This window comes from Myxocyprinus asiaticus, chromosome 38 (assembly GCF_019703515.2).
Source record: "Myxocyprinus asiaticus isolate MX2 ecotype Aquarium Trade chromosome 38, UBuf_Myxa_2, whole genome shotgun sequence".
Lineage (NCBI taxonomy): Eukaryota > Metazoa > Chordata > Actinopteri > Cypriniformes > Catostomidae > Myxocyprinus > Myxocyprinus asiaticus.
Window position 1 is genome coordinate 36,964,582 of NC_059381.1, and position 25,297 is coordinate 36,989,878.

The 25,297-nt window shown below is 40.5% G+C and overlaps 1 protein-coding gene across 2 annotated transcripts in view; it reads right to left on the reverse strand.

Moving 5' to 3' along the window:
• Positions 1–25,297, reverse strand: part of LOC127429134 (gamma-aminobutyric acid receptor subunit beta-2-like) — a 208,718-nt gene that overhangs the window by 86,823 nt on the left and 96,598 nt on the right. For both annotated transcript variants that reach the window (XM_051677979.1, XM_051677978.1), the window contains exon 4: positions 12,347–12,567. In XM_051677979.1, the coding sequence (XP_051533939.1) occupies positions 12,347–12,567 (221 nt within the window). The remainder of the gene's footprint in view (positions 1–12,346; positions 12,568–25,297) is intronic.

Sequence of the window (25,297 nt, forward strand, 5' to 3'; positions counted from 1 at the left end):
AAAAACACTGCTGCATGCCTGCAATTTGCCAAAGACCACCTTGACACTTCACAACGCTACTGGGAAAATGTTTTGTGGACTGATGAATCTAAAGTTGAATTGTTTGGGAAGAACATGCAGCACTACAGCATATTAGCTGGAAAGGAAAGCTGTTTCAGAAGCTAAACAAGGACTTGGAAAAGACCTCCGTAGTCATGTACATGTGCAGAGACTCGGAGACGACCTCTGTGGTCATGGGCGTAGACAGAGACTCGGAGACGACCTCTATGGTTGTGAATGGGCAGAGACTTGGAAACGACCTACGTGGTCGTGTAAATGGGCAGAGACTTGAAAACGACCTCACTGGTCATGTACATGGGCAGAGTCTCGGAGACGACCTCTGTGGTTGTGAACATGGGCAGAGACTTGGGGACAGAAGCCTTTCTCCTCCTCCTCCTCCTCCGGGTGGCTGAAGTAGGCAGCGCAGGCTCTGGGTTGGATGAGGCTGGCAACGCAGGCTCTGGGATGGATGAGGCTGGCAACGCAGGCTCTGGGATGGGTGAGGCTGGCAATGCAGGCTCTGGGACGGGCGAGACTGGCAACGCAGGCTCTGGGATGGGCGAGGCTGGCAACGCTGTCTCTGGGATGGGCGAGGATGGCAACGCTGGCTCTGGGACAGACGAAGCTTCCAGCTCGTTGGCCGTGGCAGTCATAGGCGTTGGATCATTGGCTGTGGCAGGCGTGGGCATTGGCTCATTTGCCGTGGCAGGCGTGGGCGTTGGCTCATTGGCCGTGGAAGGCAGGAGTGCTGACAAGCTGTGAGGAAGGGTCTTCGTGACCCTATGCACCGACATCAGTGGTGGAGAGTTCAACTTGGAGACAAGGGCCGAGAAAGGTTTCGAGCAGGGAGTCTTGGAAGGCAAGGCTATGACATGGTGTGGAACCAACTCAGACTTGTCTGGGACATGGTGTGAAGCAGACTCAGACTTGACTGGGACATGGAGTTGAGCAGACTCAAACTTGACTGGGACATGGAGTGGAGCAGACTCAAACTTGACTGGGACATGACATGAAGCAGACTCAGACTTGACTGTGACTTGGCGTGGAGCAGACTCAAACCTGGCTGTGACATGGCGTGGAGCAGGCTCAGATGTGGCTGTGATATGGCGTAGAGCAGACTCAGGCATGGCTGTGACATGGCATGGAGCAGACTCAGGCATGGCTGTGATACGGCATGGAGCAGACTCAGGCGTGGCTGTGATATGGCGTGGAGCAGACTCAGGCGTGGCTGTGACATGGCATGGAGCAGACTCAGGTATTGCTGTGACATGGCATGGAGCAGACTCAGGCGTGGCTGTGACAAGTCGTGGAGCAGACTCAGGCATGGCTGTGACATGGCATGGAGCCGACTGTGACGTGGATGTGACGTGGCATGGAGCGGATTCAGACGTGACTGACTCAGAAACCGGGATCGGGATTGATTGTGGAGGATCCGCTAAAGTGAATGTCTCTAACGTCAACTCAACATATTCCTCCCACGTGTAATCTACGGTTCGCCAGCAACTCCCTCCACTGGTGTGCAATGAGACCGATAGAGTACATGGACTTCAGGGTTGCATCGGAAAAGTCCATGCACATGGCAAGGACACAAAACAGACGGGAATATTCTGGGATGGGTAAGTTCGCTCGGGTCAACCGAATGGAGAGCGCTGCTAGATCCATTTAGGTTCGGTCGGTTGTTCTGTAGCAATGAAAGAGGTCACAAGGGCAGGATCTAAGAGCAGCTATTTTAATAAGAATAAAACTAAATACAAAACAGGATGAACATGGAAACAGGGCAAGACAGGAAACCAGGAAGCAAAAACAAACGAAAACAAACAGGACTGAAACTGGAGCATGAACTGGGGAGAAACATTAACAACCGACAAAGGTGAACAGAAAACAGGGCATTATATACACGAGGGATAATTAGGTAAATGACACACAGGTGAAAACAATAGGGAACAGCTGGTAGCAATCAGGGGAGGGAATCATGGGAAGTGTAGTCCAGGGGGAAACAGATGACAGAGGCAAAACTAAGGGCAAACAACAGAGAATCTAAACACTTCCTGTTTCCTTGCTCGGCTGTAATCTATCGCAAGCGTCAATATTCCGCTTTGATTAATGGCATTAAGATGGTGAGCCAAAACCGCACACACTCACTTCTGTTTTTAAGCAGGCACTCAGTGCTAATTTGGACAGACACGAAGAAATAACTAAAGCACTCGGCGTGTTCATATGGGAGTTTCACGTATGATTAAAATACTCGAGCAGCATTATCACATCATCCCTTCTTGTATGCATTGTAATAGCAAGGTTTTTCCTTCTATAGTGATGTACAGCTTCTGAATATTGAATACATGTTGATATGAGTTTGAAGTCCACTTTATGTTGATGCATGTAGCGTAAAAGTGCAGGTATTAAGTTAAAATGTTGATTTAGTAATTAGAGAAAATATTGTTTTTTTTAGTTAAGGACCCTGACGAAAATTAACCATGGATTTACTATAATAATATTGTACTACAAATAATCATGACTTCTGTCACCATGGTTTTCTGAGCAGAAATCATGGTTTTGATACAACTAACCATGGTTTTATAACAGTATACTGTAGTTTCTATATAGTAACCATGATTTTACTATATACTGTAACCATGACAGTAACCATGTTTATTTTGTGGTTACTATGATTTTACTACAAATAGCATGGCTAAATTATGGTTACTGTTGTAAAACAATGATTGTTATTTAAGGGCAAACCTGTTGAAGTGTTTACCAAATAGATTATTCTTTGGATTTGGCAGTATTATTTATTTTTTTCTGAACAAAGCAAATACCGAACCGTTCCGAAACCATGACCTTAAAACTGTGATACAAACCGAACCGTGAGAAATTCAAACCGTTACACCCCTAAAATCTTCCCATAACAAGGTGTACATGTTATGCTTGACCACATACTGTATGACCAACACCACAAAATAAATGAAAACATAAATTAAACAAAAGAGTTACAGCTGATTGGCTGATGTCCACCTACAGTGTGTGTGTGTGTGTGTGTGTGTGTGTGTGTGTGTGTGTGATGTAATTTCATAACATATATCTTCAATTAAAGATCATACTGTAGTATCATGACATAACAAAGTGGACGATAAATCAATGGACACACGAAAAACCTCAACTATCAGTGTTAAAATAACACATTTACCACAAATGAATAGTGAGAGAAAGTCATACTAAACTCCTAATTGTATGGGGAAAATCTGTATTTTTGTCAAAGATGTTTGACGTGGACATGAGTAAATGAGGTTAAAATTGAACTTTTAGGCCCATAGCAGTGTGTAACATTATAAATTTGCCTTAATTCTTTTTACCAAGCCTATTCAAATTGTAATCAGGTGAAATTAAACAATATAAATACCCCAACTAGTACTGGGGACTTAAATGTCAATTGTAGGAATGACCCCTTTAATATCTTATGCAATTTTGCTTCTCAAGTGAATAATATCATGTTTTCGATTCTTTTACTAGAAAACAACAAAACTTGTTAATAAGCTCGCAAACTGTGCCATACCGTCCCTATTAGGTCTTTCTCAAGGCTGCTGACCGAACGTCTCGTGTCTGTCTCTCTGGGATCCTGGTTAAGTGTAGGAAGATGAAGTTGATCTGAGAAGAATCCGAAAGTTTAAGAGTTCAGGCTCTGTTATTTGGCAAGATCCAGCCAGGCTGCCCACATATTATACAACAATCAATAAAAAATAAAATAATAATAATAATAATTATATATATATATATATATATATATATATATATATATATATATATATATATATATATATATATAATATTTTATTATATAATATATACTTATTTATAATATATATAGCTCATTTATGGGCTTTTTGAGTTTTGATGCTAGAGGGGGAATGGCATCAGCACATGACGCAGGCCAGATTCAAATCTGGGACGTCGCAACCAGCTTTTAACGTTGCAAACAAATGCACTATTCACTGTGCCACAGCTTGTAATCAGTTTTGCAATTGCACATGAATATTGCAATGGCTGTGTGGAGGTGTTTCCCACCCACTAAACTCTTTTATTCAGCACACAAATCATGCTTTGTAAGAAATGTTTTCCAGTGCATTAAAAAAAAAAAAAAAATCAGTCAACAGATGAATGACTACAAAAAGTCAAATTGGGTCTTGAGTAAGCCATTTGTATATGTTGATTAATCTGAAAAGTGTAAAACACTAAAAAGTGTATGGGTCCACTGCAGCTTTCTGATTAGTCAGTTACAGTATGATGATGTTTATAGAGACTGGTCTCTATAGATTCCTTGGGGAATAACGAGTTGAATGATACCCAATTTTCCTATCTCGGCCATTTTGGCCGTCGGCCATTTTGAATTTTGTTGTAAAATACTGTATTTTACAAACGCATTGGCGTAGGGTTACCAAACATGGTATGCATCATCAGCACTATGCCCTGAGGTACCTATAAAGTTTGGGGCCAGCGCCACCTTGTGGTCAAAAATTATAATGAAATGTTTAAAAATGCTTGTAACATTTGATTAATTTGACCTATCGTCCTGTGAAAGTTAACAGTTAGAAAGAGCATATTATATATTTTATAGTATATATATATTTTTTATAGTTACTTTCTGAGCACTGGTAATGATGGATCAGAAGAATCAATCACAGCTGTGTGTGATTACAGGATATGTAATTTATTTTAACCTCCTGAGACCTGACTGTGACTGCTGTGTGCATTTTCCATTTCCCTTTTTGATTTGTAACTAGCATTTCCATTTGTACTAAGAAACATGCTAAATGTATAGAAATGTTTGGAAATGGCCAATCACAGACAAAGCATAACAAGTTGAAATATAATAGAAATTACTATCATGTATAAACCCTAAACTAAAACCAAAACTAGCTGCAAACTTGCCGCAAATTTGCCACTTGTTATTTTCACATGCAAATGACCTTTGATTTGCCAGAAGTTTACAGCTCTTCACCGGTAGTGGTAAATCTCTTGCAAACCTTTGGCAAAAATGGACAATTCGCTGCAAGTTTGCCGCAAAGCTCATTTGCATGTGAAAATTATCAGTGGCGAATTTGCAGCAAATTTGCTTTAACTCTTGATAAGGGAATGTATTCAATACCTCAGTTTTGTATATTGCATATTTATTTGTCATATTTGAGCCAAAACCCCTATTTATATTTTTGGTGGTGCTTGTGGTGCAGAAATGCCATTTCACATTTGAAGTGCATGATTGCATTTAAACATAACGTCTGCTTCTATTACATTAATCAGTCTCTTGATAAAATCCTAATCAGCACTATTCATTTTTCTATAACAAATAATAAATGTACATAAATGTAATTTATATTCACTAGCTAACATCGGTATTGACTTCTTCATTTATTGTTGATTTATTTAGCTTCTCATTCAAGTGTCCACTGATATTGGCTGTTCTTTTGTTATGTGCAGGGCCCTTGAGCAAAATAAATGAGACTGAGCTTCACAAGTATCCGTCACCTTGAGACACAGTCAATGTTACTGACAATTTACATACACTAATACATGCAAAACTTGTTTTATGGTGCAGCATTACAGAACTGCAGGGTAAATCTGCAACTCAATGGGAAAGAAATTAGTTGAGCAGTTTCAGCATTCATCACTTTACACAGGGACTGTGTATATAATCTGCAACCTTAGACAAGCTGAATTTAATAAAATACTTCCATGTTATGGATTGGGCCAAAATACGCACCCATGTTATGCACAATTTCCTGTAATGTAGTTGCCAATTTGATTTATTTCTTTCATGTTTTTGAGTGTTATCTCCTCTCACATTATGCATATTATAATTGAATTTTGCTGTTGAAATGTAGCATTTAAAGAGGCCAATTTGTATTTTGACTAGAATTTTCATTTTTATTTTTATTTTTTTTTTTTTAAATACAGTTATATTATGCCCTGTTGATTTGGGCTAATGTGAGAGTAAAACAGGGTGAGGTCAGGTAAAATGGGCCAGATAAAATTGGAGTTCTTTAATATTCAATATCCGATTATTCCAAACTATTATAAACAGTTGGCACAATAGTATTTGACATGTTTCGTGTGATTTGGTCTGAGTTAGCTGAGGTATGCAGGGCAAATCATTTCACAAAACTTAAGATTAGTGCCTTGGCATGCTAACTGCACCTTTAAACTTAGAAGATTTATACATTCATAAGCAACAGATGAACATCTACATGTAAGGTATCATGCATTATGTCATGATGGTCTCTATAAAAAAAAATATATATATATAATAATAATTAAATCAGTGCTTTGCAAAACAACCTCATTTGATGAAAAATTATTTTTAGTAGGGATGTCCCAATACCAATTATTTTATTTTTTTGTATGAGTACCTACACTTCCTTTTCGGTACTCACCGATGCCAATACCGATATCCGTTTTTTTTTTTTCTGAAATTCATATCAACAATTTATGTAATTTTTTTCAATAAAATGGTGTCTAAATAAATTAATTCTTTACAACTTTTAAATAAAACAATTTTCAACATAATATTGTATTAGTTTTATCAAATGTATTGTTTTTATACATAACCTCACTGTACAATCCAAAAAAAGTGCTGCATAACAGAGCATCACAGATGTGAGGTATTGCTTAAATATGATATTATTAGTAGTATTATTAGTATTATTATTATTAGTAGTAGTAGTAGTAGTAGTAGTAGTAGTTTCACAGTGAATATTACATAACTATATACAGTAGTGATATATTTCTGTCATACTTTTTTCCATTTAAATTGAGCTTTTATTTTGGCATAAGCTTTTATTTTGAAGCCCTTCCCATTTCTGTGAGTTTTTGAAGGTAGCTACTCACCTCCGGAAAAGCAGGTGAACAGCTAAGTGACCCAGTGTGATTATTAAACCACAAAATGCTGCAATTTAATTAAATAAATATGTAGTCTGTATGTGCCTTGTGCTACAAAGTGAATTAGCGTTCTGCTTGCTGTCATCTGCTACAAACAGAGCGTATAATGCTCATGATTTGTTTTCTATGCATGGGTCAAGGAGCTCTAAAAGGTATGTGCAGCACATGTCAGCGCAACACTGACTCCACACATTCACTTTGAAACGTGCAGCACATGCAAACTATATATTTATCTCATTAAATTGCATCCTTTGCAGTTTAATAATAACACTAGGACAAAATATAATTTTAATTTGTGCGCTTAATGTTACGCAGATGGTATCGGAGCATTTTTGTGAGAAATCTTTTACATGAGTGCGGTAACGGACCCAATTCTGATATCGGTATCTGGACATCCTTAATATTTAGTTGCTGGCCCATTTTAGAAACCACCTATTAGCTAAAATGGGCCATTGACTTTTAAGATATATTTTGATGGTTTCTTACATGAAAACTGTTCAAATAATATTGAAAGAATCTAAATTCAAGCTATTTTGGCTATTTATTGTATAAACGTAGTACCCATAAAAGTGCATATATTCACACAGTCACCATACACATACAATCACGAAAATACACATAAAATTACACTTTTAAAATTCAATAACATTTTTATAAATTAGAAGAGCATTCATTTCTTTGTTCACAGGGATGTTTTTACTGTACAGATTGACTGGCCCATTTTAGCTGAATGCAGTGGTGTTGATGCAGTGGATTTTAGCCATTATCGTGAAGCCAAAATTTGAGTATTAGAATAAAAAATAAAAAACTCGAAATCCCAACATTATCCTAATATATGACTGTTACGATATTTACTAATAATTTACTAATAGTCCTAGTAATGGCATTGTAACGGTCGCATCTCAAATACTTTATACTCACGCACAACTACTGTATGTCAAAACCACATCTGAGGTGAATTAAGCTGAATAAAAATACCGCAATGTATGCAATGAAAGCAATTGGTGACCGAGGCTGTCAGTCCCTTACATTTTGCCTTTTGTGTTCTATGGAAAAAAGAAAGTCATATGTGTTTGGTACAACATGAGGGTGAGTAGATGATGACAGAAAAGGAATATTCTGGGTTCAATTGTTGACAGCATTTGTGGCATAATGCTGATTACAAAAAAACAATAATAATAATTTTGACTTTCTTAAAAAAAAAAAAAAAAAAAAAAATCTGGGTTAAAGTGAGTCACTTACAATGGAAGTGAATGGGGCCAATCCATAAATGTTAAAATACTCACTGTTTCAAAAGTATAGCCACAAGACATAAACATTACACATGTTAACATGATTTTTAGTGTGATAAAATGGCTTACTAAAATTTTCTTTGCCATGTTATATTTTATAACTTCTTTGCCATAAACGGCATAACACAGTAAAACCATAAAACAACCATAAAACAACTATTTACAGCTCAAATAATACACGAGTTTTAACAGAAAAATGTATGTTAGTGCTTTTATAAAATTATACGTTTCACATTTCTGCCTTTAAACCCTCCAAAAATTGGCCCCATTCACTTCCATTGTAAGTGCCTCACTGTAACCTTGAGTTTTACTTTTATTAAAGAAAAGGAGTGATGAGTTTAAATAATTTTTTCTGGTAATTAAAATGATGCCACAAATGCTGTTGATTGAGCTTGAACCCAGAATATTATTTAAGATGGCCACATACCAGCACTTTCGGGCGATTGCAATACACCCAGAGAAAGTGTAAAGGGTGTTAGAGTCAATGACAGTAGACGCAGTAGGGTAAAATAAAACCTGACAGGATATTCTTCAAAAATATAAATTAGAAAACAACACAACAGCTTTGAGTGAATAATCTCTTGCATTCCTTTGATCGAACTGCACAGTTCAGTGACAGATGAGATTACTTTGCACTCAAACGCAAATAACTGCAGAGCTAAACAGTCCCTGCAATAATAAGGCTGCACTGGCAGATCTTAATAATCAATGAATCATGTTTGGAAACAATCGGCTAATTGCTCTTTGGTCCAGAGAAAGAAGATGAGCGCTTACATAATTCAGACAGCCACCGCACAGCCAACAAACCAAGTGCTAACAGATCGTGAAGTCCAGCTGTGAGATGAAGCATTTATCTAACTTCTCCATTCCCCAGGCAGCCCAGGGGTTTATATTAAGCTGGATCTTTACTGAAGTTGTAATTAGTTTGGAGGAAGACAGTACTTCAATAAATCCTAATTAGTTTTTCATTAACAGTCACATTTGCATGTCAAAGGTAAATCAGTGGGTCAGTATTTTATATGCCTAAATGTATGGCCTTGGGTGCCCAGAGGAAACGTCCTTGCACTGATGTTTCTCCTAAAAAAATTTCCTGATTAAAAAAGTTTCACTCCACAAGAAATAAATAGTAATTTTTAAACATATTTATAAAATCATGAGCACTCACATTAAAATGAAGACTCCAGTCATATCAGTAACCTTATAAAAGCTGTTTTATTCTACATGGAGAGGGTCCGCACATGGGGGCTGCCATGTTAGAATCACATGACCAGCAGAATACTACTTGCTTAATCTCAGTAACTGTCCTGTTATTTGACACTTTCATTCATGGATTAAATTAATCATTTCTGACTGTGAATAGCGAGTTTCTACAATGAGATCTGAAACTGAAAACTACTGATTTTAAATGATGCTGCATCCAAACCACTAGATGTCAGTGTAAGTCCAAGATGACACAAAGACAAAAGTGACTGAGTGCACCTTTAAGAGAAATAAAAATGGACACATATGTTGTATATTGTAAAGGCTAATTTAGTAACGGCTAAAATATCACCACTCAACTAGCCAACTTCTAGATCAAGAATTTCAAGGATTTTCAGGACAAATATCATCAAACGAACACCATAGCAAAACAAAATTGTCAGTGCATTTTGTCAATATTTTTAGGTAAACTAAATGACCATGTTCGCCCAGTAAGTAGCCTTAAGAGTATATAGTTATAAAATAAATGTGGACAGTGTATATCAGATAATTTGGTATTATTATGATTTGAGGAGAAATGTTTGATCATATTAAGATCTGAGTGCAGATTTTGTGTTCTGAGAACAGTTTGAGACATTGTTGAGATCTCTTCTGATACTCTAGAGGAGACCCATGTAACCGTAAATTCTTCAGCTGAAATCGGGCTGTGAATCGGTCTTATCGAAATTCCAAACACTGCCCCCAGTGGCTGAAGCTGGAAGTGTTGTTTAATGCATGGGCACTTGTGAGTTCAATTCACAGAGTGGCACCAGAAGCAAGTTGTATCTTAGTTGTAAATGATGTAATACAATGAAGAAGAATGCATATTTTATTAACTCTACCCCCTAACCCAAACCCCAACCCTAAACCTAATGGTGGTCGCACACCGGACGAGAAGCGCCATGCCGCGTCGCAGCTAGCACACGGCACAGGTATCAAACACAGGGCACGTCAATGCGGTTCACGTGGCAGACAGTACACACAAAAGTTAGCAAGGCTTTTCCCTTTTTAAAGAATTAACAAGGCTAGAGTAAATAATATATGTCCATTGATAATGATTAGGGTCAAATTTAATGGAAAATATTCAAGTTGCGCGGTGTGGCATGGCAGAAATTTGAGCAGTCTCCGGAGCTGTAGGTGGGCGCCACCGACAGATGACGAGTGGCGGCGGTGATGTGCGAACATTCATAGACAACAACTGTTTTGAATTTTTGAACACACCATGTCATCCGCCAGATGCATCCGGTGTGCGACCCCTTAACAGTCAGTGGAGTAAAAATTTAATTTTAGAGAAAAAATGCAACCTCCAAATTGTGCTCAGCATTGTTTATGTGAACGCAATTACTTCCTGGTAAAAGCGAGACCAGAACCCGTGTCTCGAAGGTTGCTAGAAGCACTAGAGAGAATGTGTTCATGCTTGAATTGATGGAAAAATGTCTGATGGAGGATAGAGCTTGTCAGTAATTTGGCAGAATGGAACTTAAACGATTTCATTTAGGGGTGTATACATCCACTCAACACCACTGAAATTAGAGTCTCTTTAGTCGCGTTTCCACTATCGGGCCAAATTAGGGCATGCTAGTGCATGCCAGGGCCAGTCACTTCCGGGGCTTCACTGTGCCTCCTCAGGGCTTCCCCGGGGCCAACTGCCAGTGGCCTTTGGACCGCTGATTACCTTTGGGCCAGAAAAGGCCAACAGGGGATTGGGGTGGAGTCAATGTCAATGGTGGGGTTTCGCTGAGTACGGTCAGAGGTTTTAACACCAAGATACTCATTTCCCATTTTTCATATCTAGCTACCAACTAACCTTAACAGATCAACAGAGAATGGAGAATCGTCAGTACTGGTCAGTTGACAAAATCAGGGATCTTCTGAATATTTGGGCTGATGAAAATGTGCAACGTCAGATAGAGGCGGCATCTACTGAATGAAGATATGATTAAATCTATAGTCGCCGAACTTGCCAATTTGTGTATCCAGCGCACAACGGTACAGGTTCAGGAAAAATTTTAAAGAAATTGCGTGTAACGTTGGCACTAGGATGGCATATTAAGGGCGTGTTTTAGGGCAATGCTGCGGGGCTATTAGCCCAGTGGTGGGAATGCAGATTGATTTTGGTCTCGCAGAGGATAAAACAGCAAAGGTCTGCACCGCATATCAGCTCAGATTGGCCAAGAACCGCCCACTTAGACCGGAAAAACGTGATGTGTCATGTAAAGCAGTCAATGACAGTTGGTTTTGCCATTACGTGCAGTTTAGGGGAGGGGTTATCGGAGATATACAATACCAAAATAAAAGACCAACATGGAGAAAGAAAAATTTTATATAATAGCGCGGCACTCTCTGCGAGCAATTGCACAGAAAACACATGGGAAAATAATGGAAAATGTATAGAGTCTACGTACAGCACAGAAAACCTCATCACAGAGTATTTCAAAGACATAACTATGTAAACAAAGCAGAATATGCAGCTCTGCTTGTGGATTTCCACTTTCCTGTTTGCAACATGCCTCAAACGAAACTGAATATCTTTCATAGATTTGATGTCACTAACCTGGCAAACTTGGACAAATCTGGTGATTATTTTGTACCCAAAAGCGCTCATTGGATCAAAATGGAGCCTTGTGAACACAACTCTTTACCAGGTGGACTGATAAAAAGTTCTCAGTGCTTCTACTTGCAGAAAATGTTCCATCAAACCAGCCAATAAGATTTGTGTTGAGACAGACTATCCCTCACAGCCTCATTTTCATTCCACACAAAATTAAAGATGCTACTGTGAATAAGGGCAATAGTAATAAAATTTAGAATTGTGAATTGAATTGTCAGAATAGATGCATGTGAAGTACCTGAGGCCATAAAGCACAGTGCCGTCTGGATGGAGGCGAATCATTCTGTTCTTCACTGTCACACCGTGAACAAAAGATTTCTTGTCGTTCAGGAAGTACGTGTCCGGCACCCACAGCTGATCGGCTACTCTGTTATCCAGCGTCAGGTTTAGAGGAATCTCGGAATAGGACAGACGCTTGTCTCGCCACGCTTGCTGGAAATACATAGTCAATGTGTAGTCCTGAAAAGCAAACAGGAAACAGAAGACATGTGGGTTACCAGGTCTGAGAATGAGGTTAGAGAGTCAAAGCAAGAGAAACGAGAGAAAGATTGGGATATTTTAGAGGGTCATTTTATAAAAACAAATAAAATCTTTTGGGGTTAAATATTATATGACTGCCTTTAATATTATATGAAGTGAAATTAAAAGCACAAAAGTGCTTGTCAGGTAAACACAAAGTAAAGAATGAGTGTCTAGGATCTTGAGACCGCAGGAAAACCCTGTAGATGGCTATAACAACAAAGAAGTGAGTCACAGTAGAACAAAACTGAATTTACATTTTTTCAATCATTCTTTAAAGGAATAATTTTAGAAATTTAAATTCTGTAATTGTTTAATCACTGTCATGTCGTTCCAAGCCTATATGCTGTATTTTATTTTTCATTTCCAAAATGAGAGCTTTTGAAGAATCTACATGCATTTCTTTTCTATACATTAACAGTTCATAGTTACTGTCAAACTCCAAAAGTAATTGAATAAATGAATCGATATATCAATATATATATATATATATATATATATATATATATATATATATATATATATATATACATATATATATGTGTGTGTGTGTGTGTGTGTGTGTGTGTATTTAATATAAATTAATTTATATATTACATAATAATTTATTATATAATATATACTTATATTGTATAATGTAAAATATAAAAACATAAATAAAAATAAATAAATAAATGTATATAATAATATTATTGTATAAATGTATTTATTTAATTTTATTTATGTTTATATATATATATATATATATATATATATATATATATATATATATATATTAATTTAATAATAATTAATTCATATGTTAATATTATATCCTATAATATATTTAAAAAAATACATAAAAAATATATATTTAAAAAAATAGTTCATATGACTAGTGCATTATATTTTAATTTTTTTTAATCTACACAAAAGCTTTGAAATGATATAAAGACTGATAAAATCTTAAATTCAGGTCTGCTTCTCACACAAATCGATTGGATGCCTTCAGAAGACTTGGAATATAGTGCAGAAGTCTTATGGACTACTTTTACATGACTTTTTATGGTGTTTTTTGGAGCTTGTTAGACGTGGTCACTATAAACTGTCATTGTATGGACAAAAGCTGTGTACAGGTACTTAAAAATTTCTCTTTCACTGAAAAAAAATAAATATAATAACAGCATGACATGAGGGTGAGTAAATTGTGACAGATTTTTTCTTTTTGGGGGAACTACTTATTTAACTCTTCAACTTGTCAACTTTATCAAAATAATGCCAGTGTCACAACGAACTCTTGCAGCTGATTGTGCAATTTTAAAACATATTCATAAGAGGAACAGAACATCCTGCCCTATCAGCACATGCTCCTATGCTCCTGCAAAAGAATCCCTGCTGATCATTATGTAATAGTCTGCACTGCTGCGCTCCCTTTCGCGTGCTTCACACACGTGTCAAGCTTCCAGTTTTGCACGTGGGAGTCTTCCCAAACCGTGCCCGCATCACTTTTCAGTTTCCAGAGCTAAATCCAGACAGACCTCATTTTTTGAAAGTAATATTAGGCAGGGAGTGATATATTCAGCACTACCCGGGGTGTCTAAACTTCTCTTTGATGAAGAACAGAAAGAGAATATATACAAAGGTACAAAATGCAAATTCACAAAATGAATTAGTTTCAGGGCAAATATCGGGCATACTTTAATGTGCCTTTTGACCATGTGTGATAGATGGTGTAAACTTCAATTAAATTTGAATTGCTCATGAGTGCAACCCAAAGCCAATCACTTCGCACGCTTATTGTAGTTAGGTATTAGCCAATATGGTATACCAACAGACAGATATGCAAAATAAATAAATAAATAAATAAATAAATTTAAGAAATATTGCGAGTTCATTACAAGTTAAGCTTAATAGACATCATTTTTGGCATAGTGTTGGTTACAATAATAAAATAATTTCAACTTGTCTGTCCTTTTCTTAAAAAAAAAAGCAAAAATCTGGGTTACCATGAGTCACTTACAATGGAAGTGAATGGGGACAATTCGTAAACGTTAAAATACTCACTTTTTCAATAGCCACAAGACGTAAACAATATGTGTGTTAACCAATTTATAACTTCACTGCAATGATGATGTAAGATTTTAACAACTTTATAGCTCAAATAATACAAGAGTTTTAAAAGAAGAATTATTGTAAGTGCTTTTATAAAATGACAAGCTTCAAATTTCTGCGTTCAATCCCTCCAACAATTGGCCCCATTCACTTCCATTGCAAGTGCATCACTGTATGATTTTTTTGTGTTGTTGTTGTTGCTCCTGGTGGAGTGTGCCCGAAGCCCCAAGGGGGGCAGCATGTCCTGGGCGTGGTATGCCAAAGCGATGGCGTCAATGACCCAGTGGGCGATCCTCTGTTTGGAGACAGCGCTCCCATTCCGCTGTCCTCCGAAGCAGACAAAGAGCTGCTCAGAGCATCTAAAGCTCTGCGTGCGATACAAGTAGATGCGCAAAGCACGCACCGGACACAGCAACGAGAAGGCTGTGTCCTACTCCTCCTGGGGCAGCTTCGCTTGCAGGTTCACCACCTGATCCCTAAATGGGGTCGTGGGAACCATGGGCATATAGCCTGGTCGGGGCCTCAGGACCAAGTGAGAATATTCCGGACCGAACTCCAGGCACGTGTCGCTGACAGAGAATGCCTGCAGGTCCCCTACCCTCTTGATGGACGTGAGCTCAGTCAGGAGGGCAGTCTTCAAGAGATTGCCTTTAGCTCAACTGACTCCATGGCTCAAACGGGGCTCCCCGCAGGACCATGGAGAGATCCCATGAGGGAACGAGGCGCGGTCTGGAAGGACTCAGCCCAGAGCGGGCATTGGGAGGATTTCCTGGAAGCGAACAGGCCTACCTGTACTTGACCAAATTGACTCCATACCAGCTGGACCACAAGGGAGTGGAGTCTCCACTCTCCCCTGAGCATGACCTGTCATGCCAGCGTGTCTGTGAGTGGATCGCAAGGACTTGAGTCGCTGCTGACTCCAAAGGAGGAGCCCGAGGCTGCATGCCCGTTGCACACGGCACCCCAGCCACGCTCTGAGGCATCTGTCCTAACCACAACGTGCCTGGGGTACTTGCACTAAGGGGACTCCTGCCCACAGGAATGGAAGTCCCATCCAAGGGCTGAACAAATAGCGGCAGATCGGCGTGATGTCCACGCGATGTGTGCTGCGGCCCCATGCCCATATTGTGATTCGAGTCTGACGCCAGTGATGAAGCGGTCTCTTATGCATCGACCCGAGCGGCGTGACCACTGTCGAGGACACCATATGCCCCAGGAGCCTCTGAAAATTCTTCAGTGGGAATGATGTGCTCCGCCTGAACAACTTCAGGCAGTTCAGCACTGACTGTATGCGCTCGCTCGTGAGGCACGCCATCATCGAGACTGAGTCTAACTCCAACCTGAGAAAAGAGATGTTCTGTACCGGGGAGAGCTGCTCTTTCCCCAGTTGACCGGAAGCCCCAACCAGCTGAGGTCCCTGTGCGTACAACAAGTCTCGAGCGTGAGTTAGAGCCAGCCAGTTGTCGAGACAGTTGAAGATGCGAACGCCAACTTCCCTTAGCGGGACAAGGGCTGCCTCTGCGACTTCCATGAAGACGTGAGGCGACAGGGACCGACCGAAGGGGAGGACCTGCTACTGGTGTGCCCGGCCCTCGAATGAGAACCGAAGAAAGGGCCTGTGCTGAGGAGAAACCGAGATGTTGAAGTATGCATCCTTCAGGTCTACTGCCGCGGACCAATCCTGATGCTGGACGCTCATTAAAATGCGTTTCCACATCAGCATCTTGAACGGGAGTCTGTACAAGGCCCGGTTCAGAACTCGCAGGTCCGGGATTGGCCGCAACCCACCGCCTTTCCTTGGTACGATGAAGTAAGAGCTGTAGAACCCCTTCTTCATCTCGGCTGGAGGGACAGGCTCTACCAAGGCCTTCCGCAGAAGGGATGCGATCTTTGCATGCAGGGCAGCGGCGTTCTCACCCTGCACTTGAGGTAAAACGGATGGCACTGAACCGGGGCGGGTGCCTGGTGAACTAAATCACATAGCCGAGTCGGACGGTCCCAGTAAGCCATCGCGACAGGCGAGGGGGTGCAAGCCATGCCCCCAAGCTCCGGGCAAGGGGGACCAAGGAGACGATCGCGTCAAATGTACTGGCGGATGGGGCCTCGCGGTGGGGCAGAGCCGGAGGCACCACATTGAGGGGTCTCGGACCCTGAACTCGTGGCCATGCTGAATCTGGGGACATTGAACCACTTACCTGGCTCCGGGTACCCACCATAGGACTGGTCAGCGACGGGGGAGGAGAGAACCACCCTCGTAATCCATCACAACCACCCGGATGTGGGTGTGCTGTGCCGCAGCTGGGCGTGCAGGGGCGGGGGGCCCGCCTCCACAGCGTCGTGCCTGCTATAAATGTGCAGTGTCCAGCGAATGCAATAGCGACATCCATAAACAGTGGGTGTGTGACCCAGGAAACGAGGAAACCGCTCCTTTTCTGAAAATGTGGGTACCGCAGCCTCAGGCATGCGGAGAATCAAAGAAAAGGCAACAAAGGATTCTCCTCCCGGCCCTCCACTGGGGGATGGAGTGGTCTGCTTACCATCTCTAGGCCTGCAGCGGGTCTCCATGTGCCTGGGTCGCCCATCTCAGGGGCACCTAGAAGCCTTCCTCGTGTGTCTGCTTCCTGCGGGGGGCTCTAGGCTGGGGCTGGGCTGCTGGGGGACACCCCTGGCTACGAGCAGACAGGGTACGGGAGCTTGATCCGCGCCAGGGCAGAATATTCTGGATGGCCTCCGCCTGCTTCCTGACAGCTGAGAACTGCTGCGCAAAGTCCTCGACAGTGTTGCCAAATAGGTCAACCTGGGAGACGGGGACGTCAAGGAACCGTACCTAGTCAGCCTCCCTCATCTTGACCAGGGTGGACATATCCTGTCCGCACCATGACCTTCGTCAAGATCGGTCACCGAGTGCAGCTCCTGCATCAATCCTGGGTCAGAACTACCCTCGTGCAGTTCTCTTAGTTACTTGGCTTGGTGCATCTGCAGGAGAGCCATGGTGTGCAGGGCGGAGGCAGCCTGTCCAGCTGCACTGTAAGCCTTAGTCACCAATGGCGACATAAACCTACAGGCTCTGGATGGGAGTCTCGGACGGTTCCGCCAGGTGGCGGCATTTTGTGGGCACAGGTGCACCACAACCGCCTTATTCACCTGGGGAATCGCCGAGTACCCCCTGGCAGCCCCACCATCGAGGGTAGTGAGAACGGAGGAGCTCAGAGACCGGGTCCTGGCAGTGAAAGGTGCCCGCCATGACCTTGTGAGCTCCTCATGCACTTCCGGGAAGAAAGGGACCGGGGCGGGGCGTGGCTGTGAGCGGCGCTCTGAGCCCAGGACCCAGTCGTCAAGACGCGAGAGTTCAGGGTGAGGCGGAGGGTTCCACTCTAGCCCAACGCTCGCGGCAGCCCAGGCAAGCATGGCCGTCAGCTCGGCATCAGCCTCAGACTGGGCGACCACACCTGAAGGCAGAAGCCCAGCCGAGTCCTCCGCATCAGACGGAAGCAGCCTGCTCACCAATACTGCTATCGAGATCTCATCCTCCTCCTGAGCACCGAATGAGAGGTTGAACCTGCTGTGAGGCGGGCCGCCTGACTCATCCCAGAACTCAACCGGGGGGCACGAGCGTGCTGGGGAATGGGAGGTCCGTGGGGATTCACCCGGCAGAGTTACTCCCATTGAAGTCCCCAAATTGCCTCCAGTGCTAACTGTCGTGGTCATGTGCCCGCGAGCAGAAGAACCGGGGTGGGGAGCGGCTGGAGTGGCTTTCCTTCTGAGGAAGGAAAGCCGCGATTGCAATGTGGCCATGGTCTTGCTGTAGCAGTGCAGACATGAATCATCCACGAACGCTGTCTCAGCGTGTCTGGAGCCTAGACACCAAAGGCAGCAATCATGACTGTCAGAAGCGTAGAGATAACGACCGCAATCAGGAACTGCACATAACCGGAAAGGCATCTTTAAAAAGACGCTTTCCATCAGTGCCCACTCTTTTAGGAAATATATACTCTTTTAGGGAGAAATATACTCTTTTGGTGCTCAACGCGTGCTGTTGAATCACCCAGGGGCGTTCTCTGCACTTATCCATGTGAGAGGGGAAGAAACCGTGTGATGCGCTGTGAAATCCAACAGCCGCAGAGATCACTTGCTTTCTACAGAGGCGAATAGATTGGCAGTGGAATACATCAACACCGCTTGGCTCCAAAGAAAAAATCTGAATGAGTGGTTGGGAGCCAGCTCCTTTTAAACCCGTACATCCGGGGGAGTGGCATGCAAATTCCACTCGCCAATTCCCATTGGCCTTTTCTCAAAGATTTATAAAGTAGTTCCAGGTCTTGACTGCATAACGGTTCCACATCACTTTGCCAAATTATTTCAGTTATTTCAAAGAGCCGTACAGGCTACCACAACAAAATAACCAATTAAAACAAAGACACTGGTTAAGTACATCAGATAAGAATGAAAAACAATGTCTATAAAATCAAAAATGTATTACAATTTCAGTTGAAAAGCACCCTTGCGCTTCCCCCCTCTCTTTCTCTCCCACCCACACCAATTCCACTCTGACACACACACACACACACACACACATAGAGAGACTCGTGTCGTGACCAACAAACAGAGTCTTCATGTCAATGCACCAGCACAACTCGATAAACAACACAGAAACGGTTTCTATGTTATCCAATACAACAGTTTCTATACTGTGAGAAATATGCCTTTATGTCTGTGGAAAGCACCCTTGTGCACCCCCTCCCCCACTCTTACCCTCTCACTCACACACTCTCACATATGAACACACACATACGCACACACATACTCACAAGCGACAAACAGAGCCGTCATGTCACCGCGCCCTGCGACTCAGTGGGGTTGTAAACAGTATTTTAACAATGGAAAAGCTATATGGTGACACTCGCTGCTGCTGAGAAGTATACTTAAACTTACATCTTGGCGATTTGAAGTGATGTTACTGTTGATGAAAGCTGCAGCAAACACAGGTAATTCCACACGCGACCTCTCTCAGTTTCTTTCTCTTGTGCTCACACAAATGCAAACACGCACTGCCTTGTTACTCCAGTAAGTGCTTGAAAGCAGCGCAAGCCTCTGTTGCTCATTCTAAAGTGACATTTTGGAACTAGCAATGACGGCTTGGGCTGTATCAAAGCAAGACGCTGAATCCGTGGTGGAAGAAATTAGTTCCACTCACAAGAGCGTTTTAGGGACGAAAACCAGAAAATGTCTTGAGATAAAACCCTGAATGATGTCTTAATGTGTGGTAACCATGGTATCGGCCTGTTGAATTGTTGGAAAATAATGTACAACTGAGGTGCAATGGCCACTCCGTTGCGCGTCGTGTCCGCATTACCACCTCAAGGTGTGAATTACTTTTCAATAATTCAACAGTCCATCGTCAGTTATTTCTTACATATCTTTCTTAATGAGAATTTTTTTTTTTTGTGGTCAGAGGTTGAATTATTATCAATTGAACCCTATGCAGGTTTGGTATTAAGTTTGGCAATTGTTAAGTCTAAAAACATTGCTCAGACTCTTAGTCAAAATCTGTCTGGGGTACTTGACACCAAATGCAAGTACTCTGTGTCTGAAACATGATGATGAAATTTTTCTATGTTTACCTACTGAGAAACCCAATCTCACTTCTGCTATCTGACTCTAAACACCATTATGAAATCCCATGCAACATCAGGCAGGCTTTCGTGAATTTTTCTCGTCGTTCTCTTAAAGAGAATTTTGGAAACTGAAAAGTTTAAAAAGCTATTCAGTCTGTGAGATTTAGTTGGGATGTTTGAGTGATCAGCAAGACTTCTTAAGGTTTTAAGCTTCTTCTCATAATTCTTTTATCAGGGCATATTTAGGACTGCAGGAGGGGAGCTGTCTTCATCATGATACTTGTAATCCATTTATTTAGGCTAGAAATTCAAGCACACAAACTCGTGTACTGGAAACGCTATTGGAAAGACCGGGGCTAGTTGTTATACTGAAGTTTCATCGTGTAGGTTTATTTTTTAAAGTAAATTTCTATACAAAATCATGCGATAAACTGTCCACATATGTGGACATTGTATTTTGGCTTTGCTACATGCAACACATAATTTAAATTAATTTAAACCATCTGAATCTTGTTCACAACACTCTGGACTGTCATTTAAGGGTTAAACTTCTGACACACCGAGTCACGTGACACAACAGCATAGTATTGATTTCCTGGAAGCGCTTCTACGGGCGCAGAGACAATAAGAAAATGCCTCTGGTAAGAAACCTCTAAGTTTTCATTGAAACCTGTTTGGGTGTAAAGAGTAGAGTCTCTAGATTTGTTTGATATGCCGCATTAAAAAAATCATTCATTTTTTGCATGTCAGCGTGCTGATAAACACGATGTCCACATATGGGGATTTTGGAACATTATTCCCTCATAAGTTGAAAAAACCTGGTATTTTGAACAACTTTCAACATGAACACATCTGTGAGTCATTTCACTTCATTTTAATATAAGTTTTGTTAAATTTTATTTTGTCATCACTGTACAATACGGTTCTATTCATTAACATTAGTAAATGCATTCCTACTGTATATTTACTGTGCATTTTCACATTGAGGATAAACGGGTTCACATGAGCTGAACAATTTTGCTTTCAGAGGCTTCATACAGAGTTAGGATGAAAAGAAGTTGCATTTAGAACTGTTCTGAGTCCAGTGCGGACAGACAGCACACTGGAGGTTAAGTCATTCACTAAATAGGGAGCAAGGGAGCATCCGATAGCTCTCTATGAAGTGCATTCAATCCTAAAATCTGTCCAAAAGTTGAGTTTCAGGCTGCAGATGATGTTTGGATCACTCAACATGTTTGGCAGATATGAGACAATGATAATCAGTACATAGATTCAGAATTTATAATGTATCATTTTATTTTAACATGGTTGGCAGTGACTGGATGATGCTGGGCATTGTTTTGGATCAGAATTAATTGCACTAATTTCTGATGTAATCTCAAAAACATGTATAACCAACACTCCTGGAAACATAATAAACAATTTGATGAAAAAAAATCTTTCTATAGCTTGGTATTATTTAAAATTTTACAACTTAGTCCTGCTGTCCTCATATGTTTAGGAAATATTTTTAGTAAAACTATTTGCTCTAGAATGTTTTTTTATTATTATTATTATTTATTTTTAGGTGCAACTAGTTACAAATCAAAAAAGGGAAACGGAAAATGCACACAGCAGTCTCATGAACTAACAATGACCGATTTTTACAGGAGGTATTCATCTTGGTTAATGTTACTTTATAACTCATAATGCATTAACTAATGTTAACACAACTTTGAATTGTAAAAATATTTTACAATTCATTGAAATTAACATTAACCAAGATTAATGTGTGCTGAAAAAGGATTGTTCATTGTTAGTTTGTGTTTACTAATGTAATTACCATTTTTAACAAATACAGCCATGTTGTAAAGTGTACCAAAAGATCAAATCATTGTTTGTGCCAACTAATATTTTTATAGTTCACTTGTTTACCCAACAGCTATAGCAAAAATGTGATGATAGGAATTTTAGTTTGGTGGATAGAATTCACAAAATTATTCTAATCTAGGGTTTTGAATGGTGTTGGAAACCAACATGCAAAAACACTGCTAACATTGCACACATTTGTATAATTGGACTTTTGCCACAAAACTTCATAGTAACTGAGATAAAGCCCTTGTTACAACTTCACCGTGTGACAACTAGCCCCGCTCTCCCTTACACATTCCTCACACCATCAGAAACCCTAGAATGAGACCGCAAACAACAAAAATAGCCATTGTCATTGCTATCTGGCATCTTCTCAGTGGAGGTGGCTGTCAAACGCTTGGAGCTAATGAGCATCATGGCATTCAGTATACTAGTCTGAGAGAGGAGGAGCCATGTTTTTGTTGAGTTTGTCTGGAGAGAGATGATACTGTAGCATAACTGGAAATGCATGCCAACTTTTACCTTTCTTTTAGGAAAACTTCATTATTGACATTTTAAGTCAACAAGAAATCAAAATGGAATCTGTTTACTTTCTTGATTCACATTCCTGATCTGAAGTTTTTCTGGAAAAAATTGGCTTATGTCACCAAGCCCTATCATTTTTCAACCCCTTGCCTGCAATCACCTGGCCAATTTCTGGTATGTAACGCACACTTTTCAAGATCCGATTAATTCCTGAGGGATACAATTGCCTACAAAAAGTCCCATCCCATTATTTCTTGTCAAATATTCTACGAAATATCACTACTGAATACATAGTAGTTAAAGACACCTAATATAAAATGGGTCCTGAACATTTAGATTTCAAGGGGTCTTTAACATGTCTGGAAGAATGTTCATTTTTGGGTGAAATCTTTCTTTAAGCATTAGCCAATGGGACGGCACCTGTTATGGCATCCTCTTCAGAGTTCACCCTGTTGCACCATAATGGGTGACCACCACTCAAGAGGTAATCAAATGGAGAGGGATGCTAGATTTGAGTGCAATAATTATCAGACACAATTAGAGCTTGTTGAAGCACAGACTCATTATGTTGTTGAGTTCAAATTAATTAGACGATGAAGAGATCACATTACCTGTACAAGGGCAATATTTCACTAAAATGTGAGAGCATATAGCCTACCTTAACACATGTCCTGTACCTACCTACAGTGCTGTGAAAAATGATTTGCCCCCTTCCTGATGTCTTCTGTTTTTGTGTATTGTTCATACTAAATTGTTTTAGATCTTCAAATGAGATATAACATAAAACAAAGGCAACCTGAGTAAACACAAAATACAGTTTTCAAATATATATATATATATATATATATATATATATATATATATATATATATATATATATATATATATATATATATATATTATTGAAGAAAAAAAAGTTATCCAACACCTATATCACTGCTGTGAAAAACTAACTGCCCTGTTAAACGTAATAGCTGGTTGTGTCACCATTAGCAGCAACAACTGCAACAAAACGCTTCCAATAACTGGAGATCAGTCTTAACAATGCTGTGGTGGAATTTTGGCCCACTCTTCTTTGCAAAACTGCTTTAGTTCAGCCCCACTGGAGGGTTTTCAAGCATGAACTGCCCTTTAAGTTCCTGCCACAGCATCTCAATTGGGTTTAAGTCAGGAATTTGTCTAGGCCACTCCTCAACTTTCATTTTTCTTCTTTTGAGCCATTCAGAGGTGGACTTACTCCTATGCTTTGGATCATTGTCTTGCTGCATAGTCCAGTTGCGTTTGAGCTTCAACTCATGGACTGATGACTGGATGTTCTCCTTTAGGATTTTCTGATAGAGAGCAGAATTCATGTTTCCCTTGATTATTGCAAGTCGCCCTGAAGCAGCAAAGCATTCCCACATCATCACACTACCACCACCATGCTTGACCGTAGGTAGAATGTTCTTTTTGTGGAATTCTGTGTTTGATTTATGTCAGATGAAACGGGACCCCTGTCTTCCAAACAGTTCCACTTTCGACTCATCAGTCCACAGAACATTCTACTAAGTTTTCACCATTTGGAGATAATGGCTCTCACTGTGGTTCTTCTGAGTCCCAGAGCCTTTGAAAGAGCTTTGTAACCCTTCCCAGACTGATCAATTCTGGGATTTCTTTCGACCTTGGCATAGTGTGCTACTGGGTGAGACCTTTTAGCCAACTTCATGCTGCTGAAAAAGTTCTATTTAGGTGTTGATTTGATTAAACAGGGCTGGCAGTAATCAGGCCTGGGTGTGTCTAGTCCAGCTGAACCTTGAATACTTTTTCACACAGGCCCAGTTGGTATTGGATAACTTTTTTGCTTCAGTAAATAACATTATTATTTAAAAACTGTATTCTGTGTTTACTCAGACTGCATTGAAACAATTTATTATGAGATATTTACAAAAACAGAAGAAATCAGGATGGGGCAAATACTTTTTTACAGCATTGTACCTACCTACCTACCTACCTACATACCTATCTACCTACCGTTTAATACCCTAACCAGAATGTTTGAGGGATATCAAAATAGTGCTGTTTTGCAAGCACCATAAACATCATATTTCCTTCTTGTTGTTAGTCTGGAACAGTTTTGCAGTCTGACGTAATTTTTAGTGGGCACTGAACCATGCTAACCTCTTATTAGCTGAAGGATGCTAGCCCGAGGGCAGAGCGATACGGGACAACAAGGCAGCCCAGTTCAAATCTTGCTAGTGATGGCTCTGTAAACTTTCAACTGAGATTATAAGATTATTAAATCACCGGTTCTACTCTTTCCCTTTCCAAGGACAACTTGCCTATGTTGCTTTCTTTCTAGCATGTGGCAGCCATTTTTTTAACCTCTTCGAAGGAATAAAGCTGTACAGACTGAAATTTGCAGGAAAAGCGAGGAAAAGGAAACTTATTGGTGATGCTACTTTGAAATTGTATCATTTTAAGATACAAGTTACTAATAACAAAAATTAGGTAAACTACAGTAGGTACTATAGGAATAAGTAGTTAGCTACACTACAAATTACAAACCAAAAATGGCCTAACTTATATATGTACACACACATATATACCGA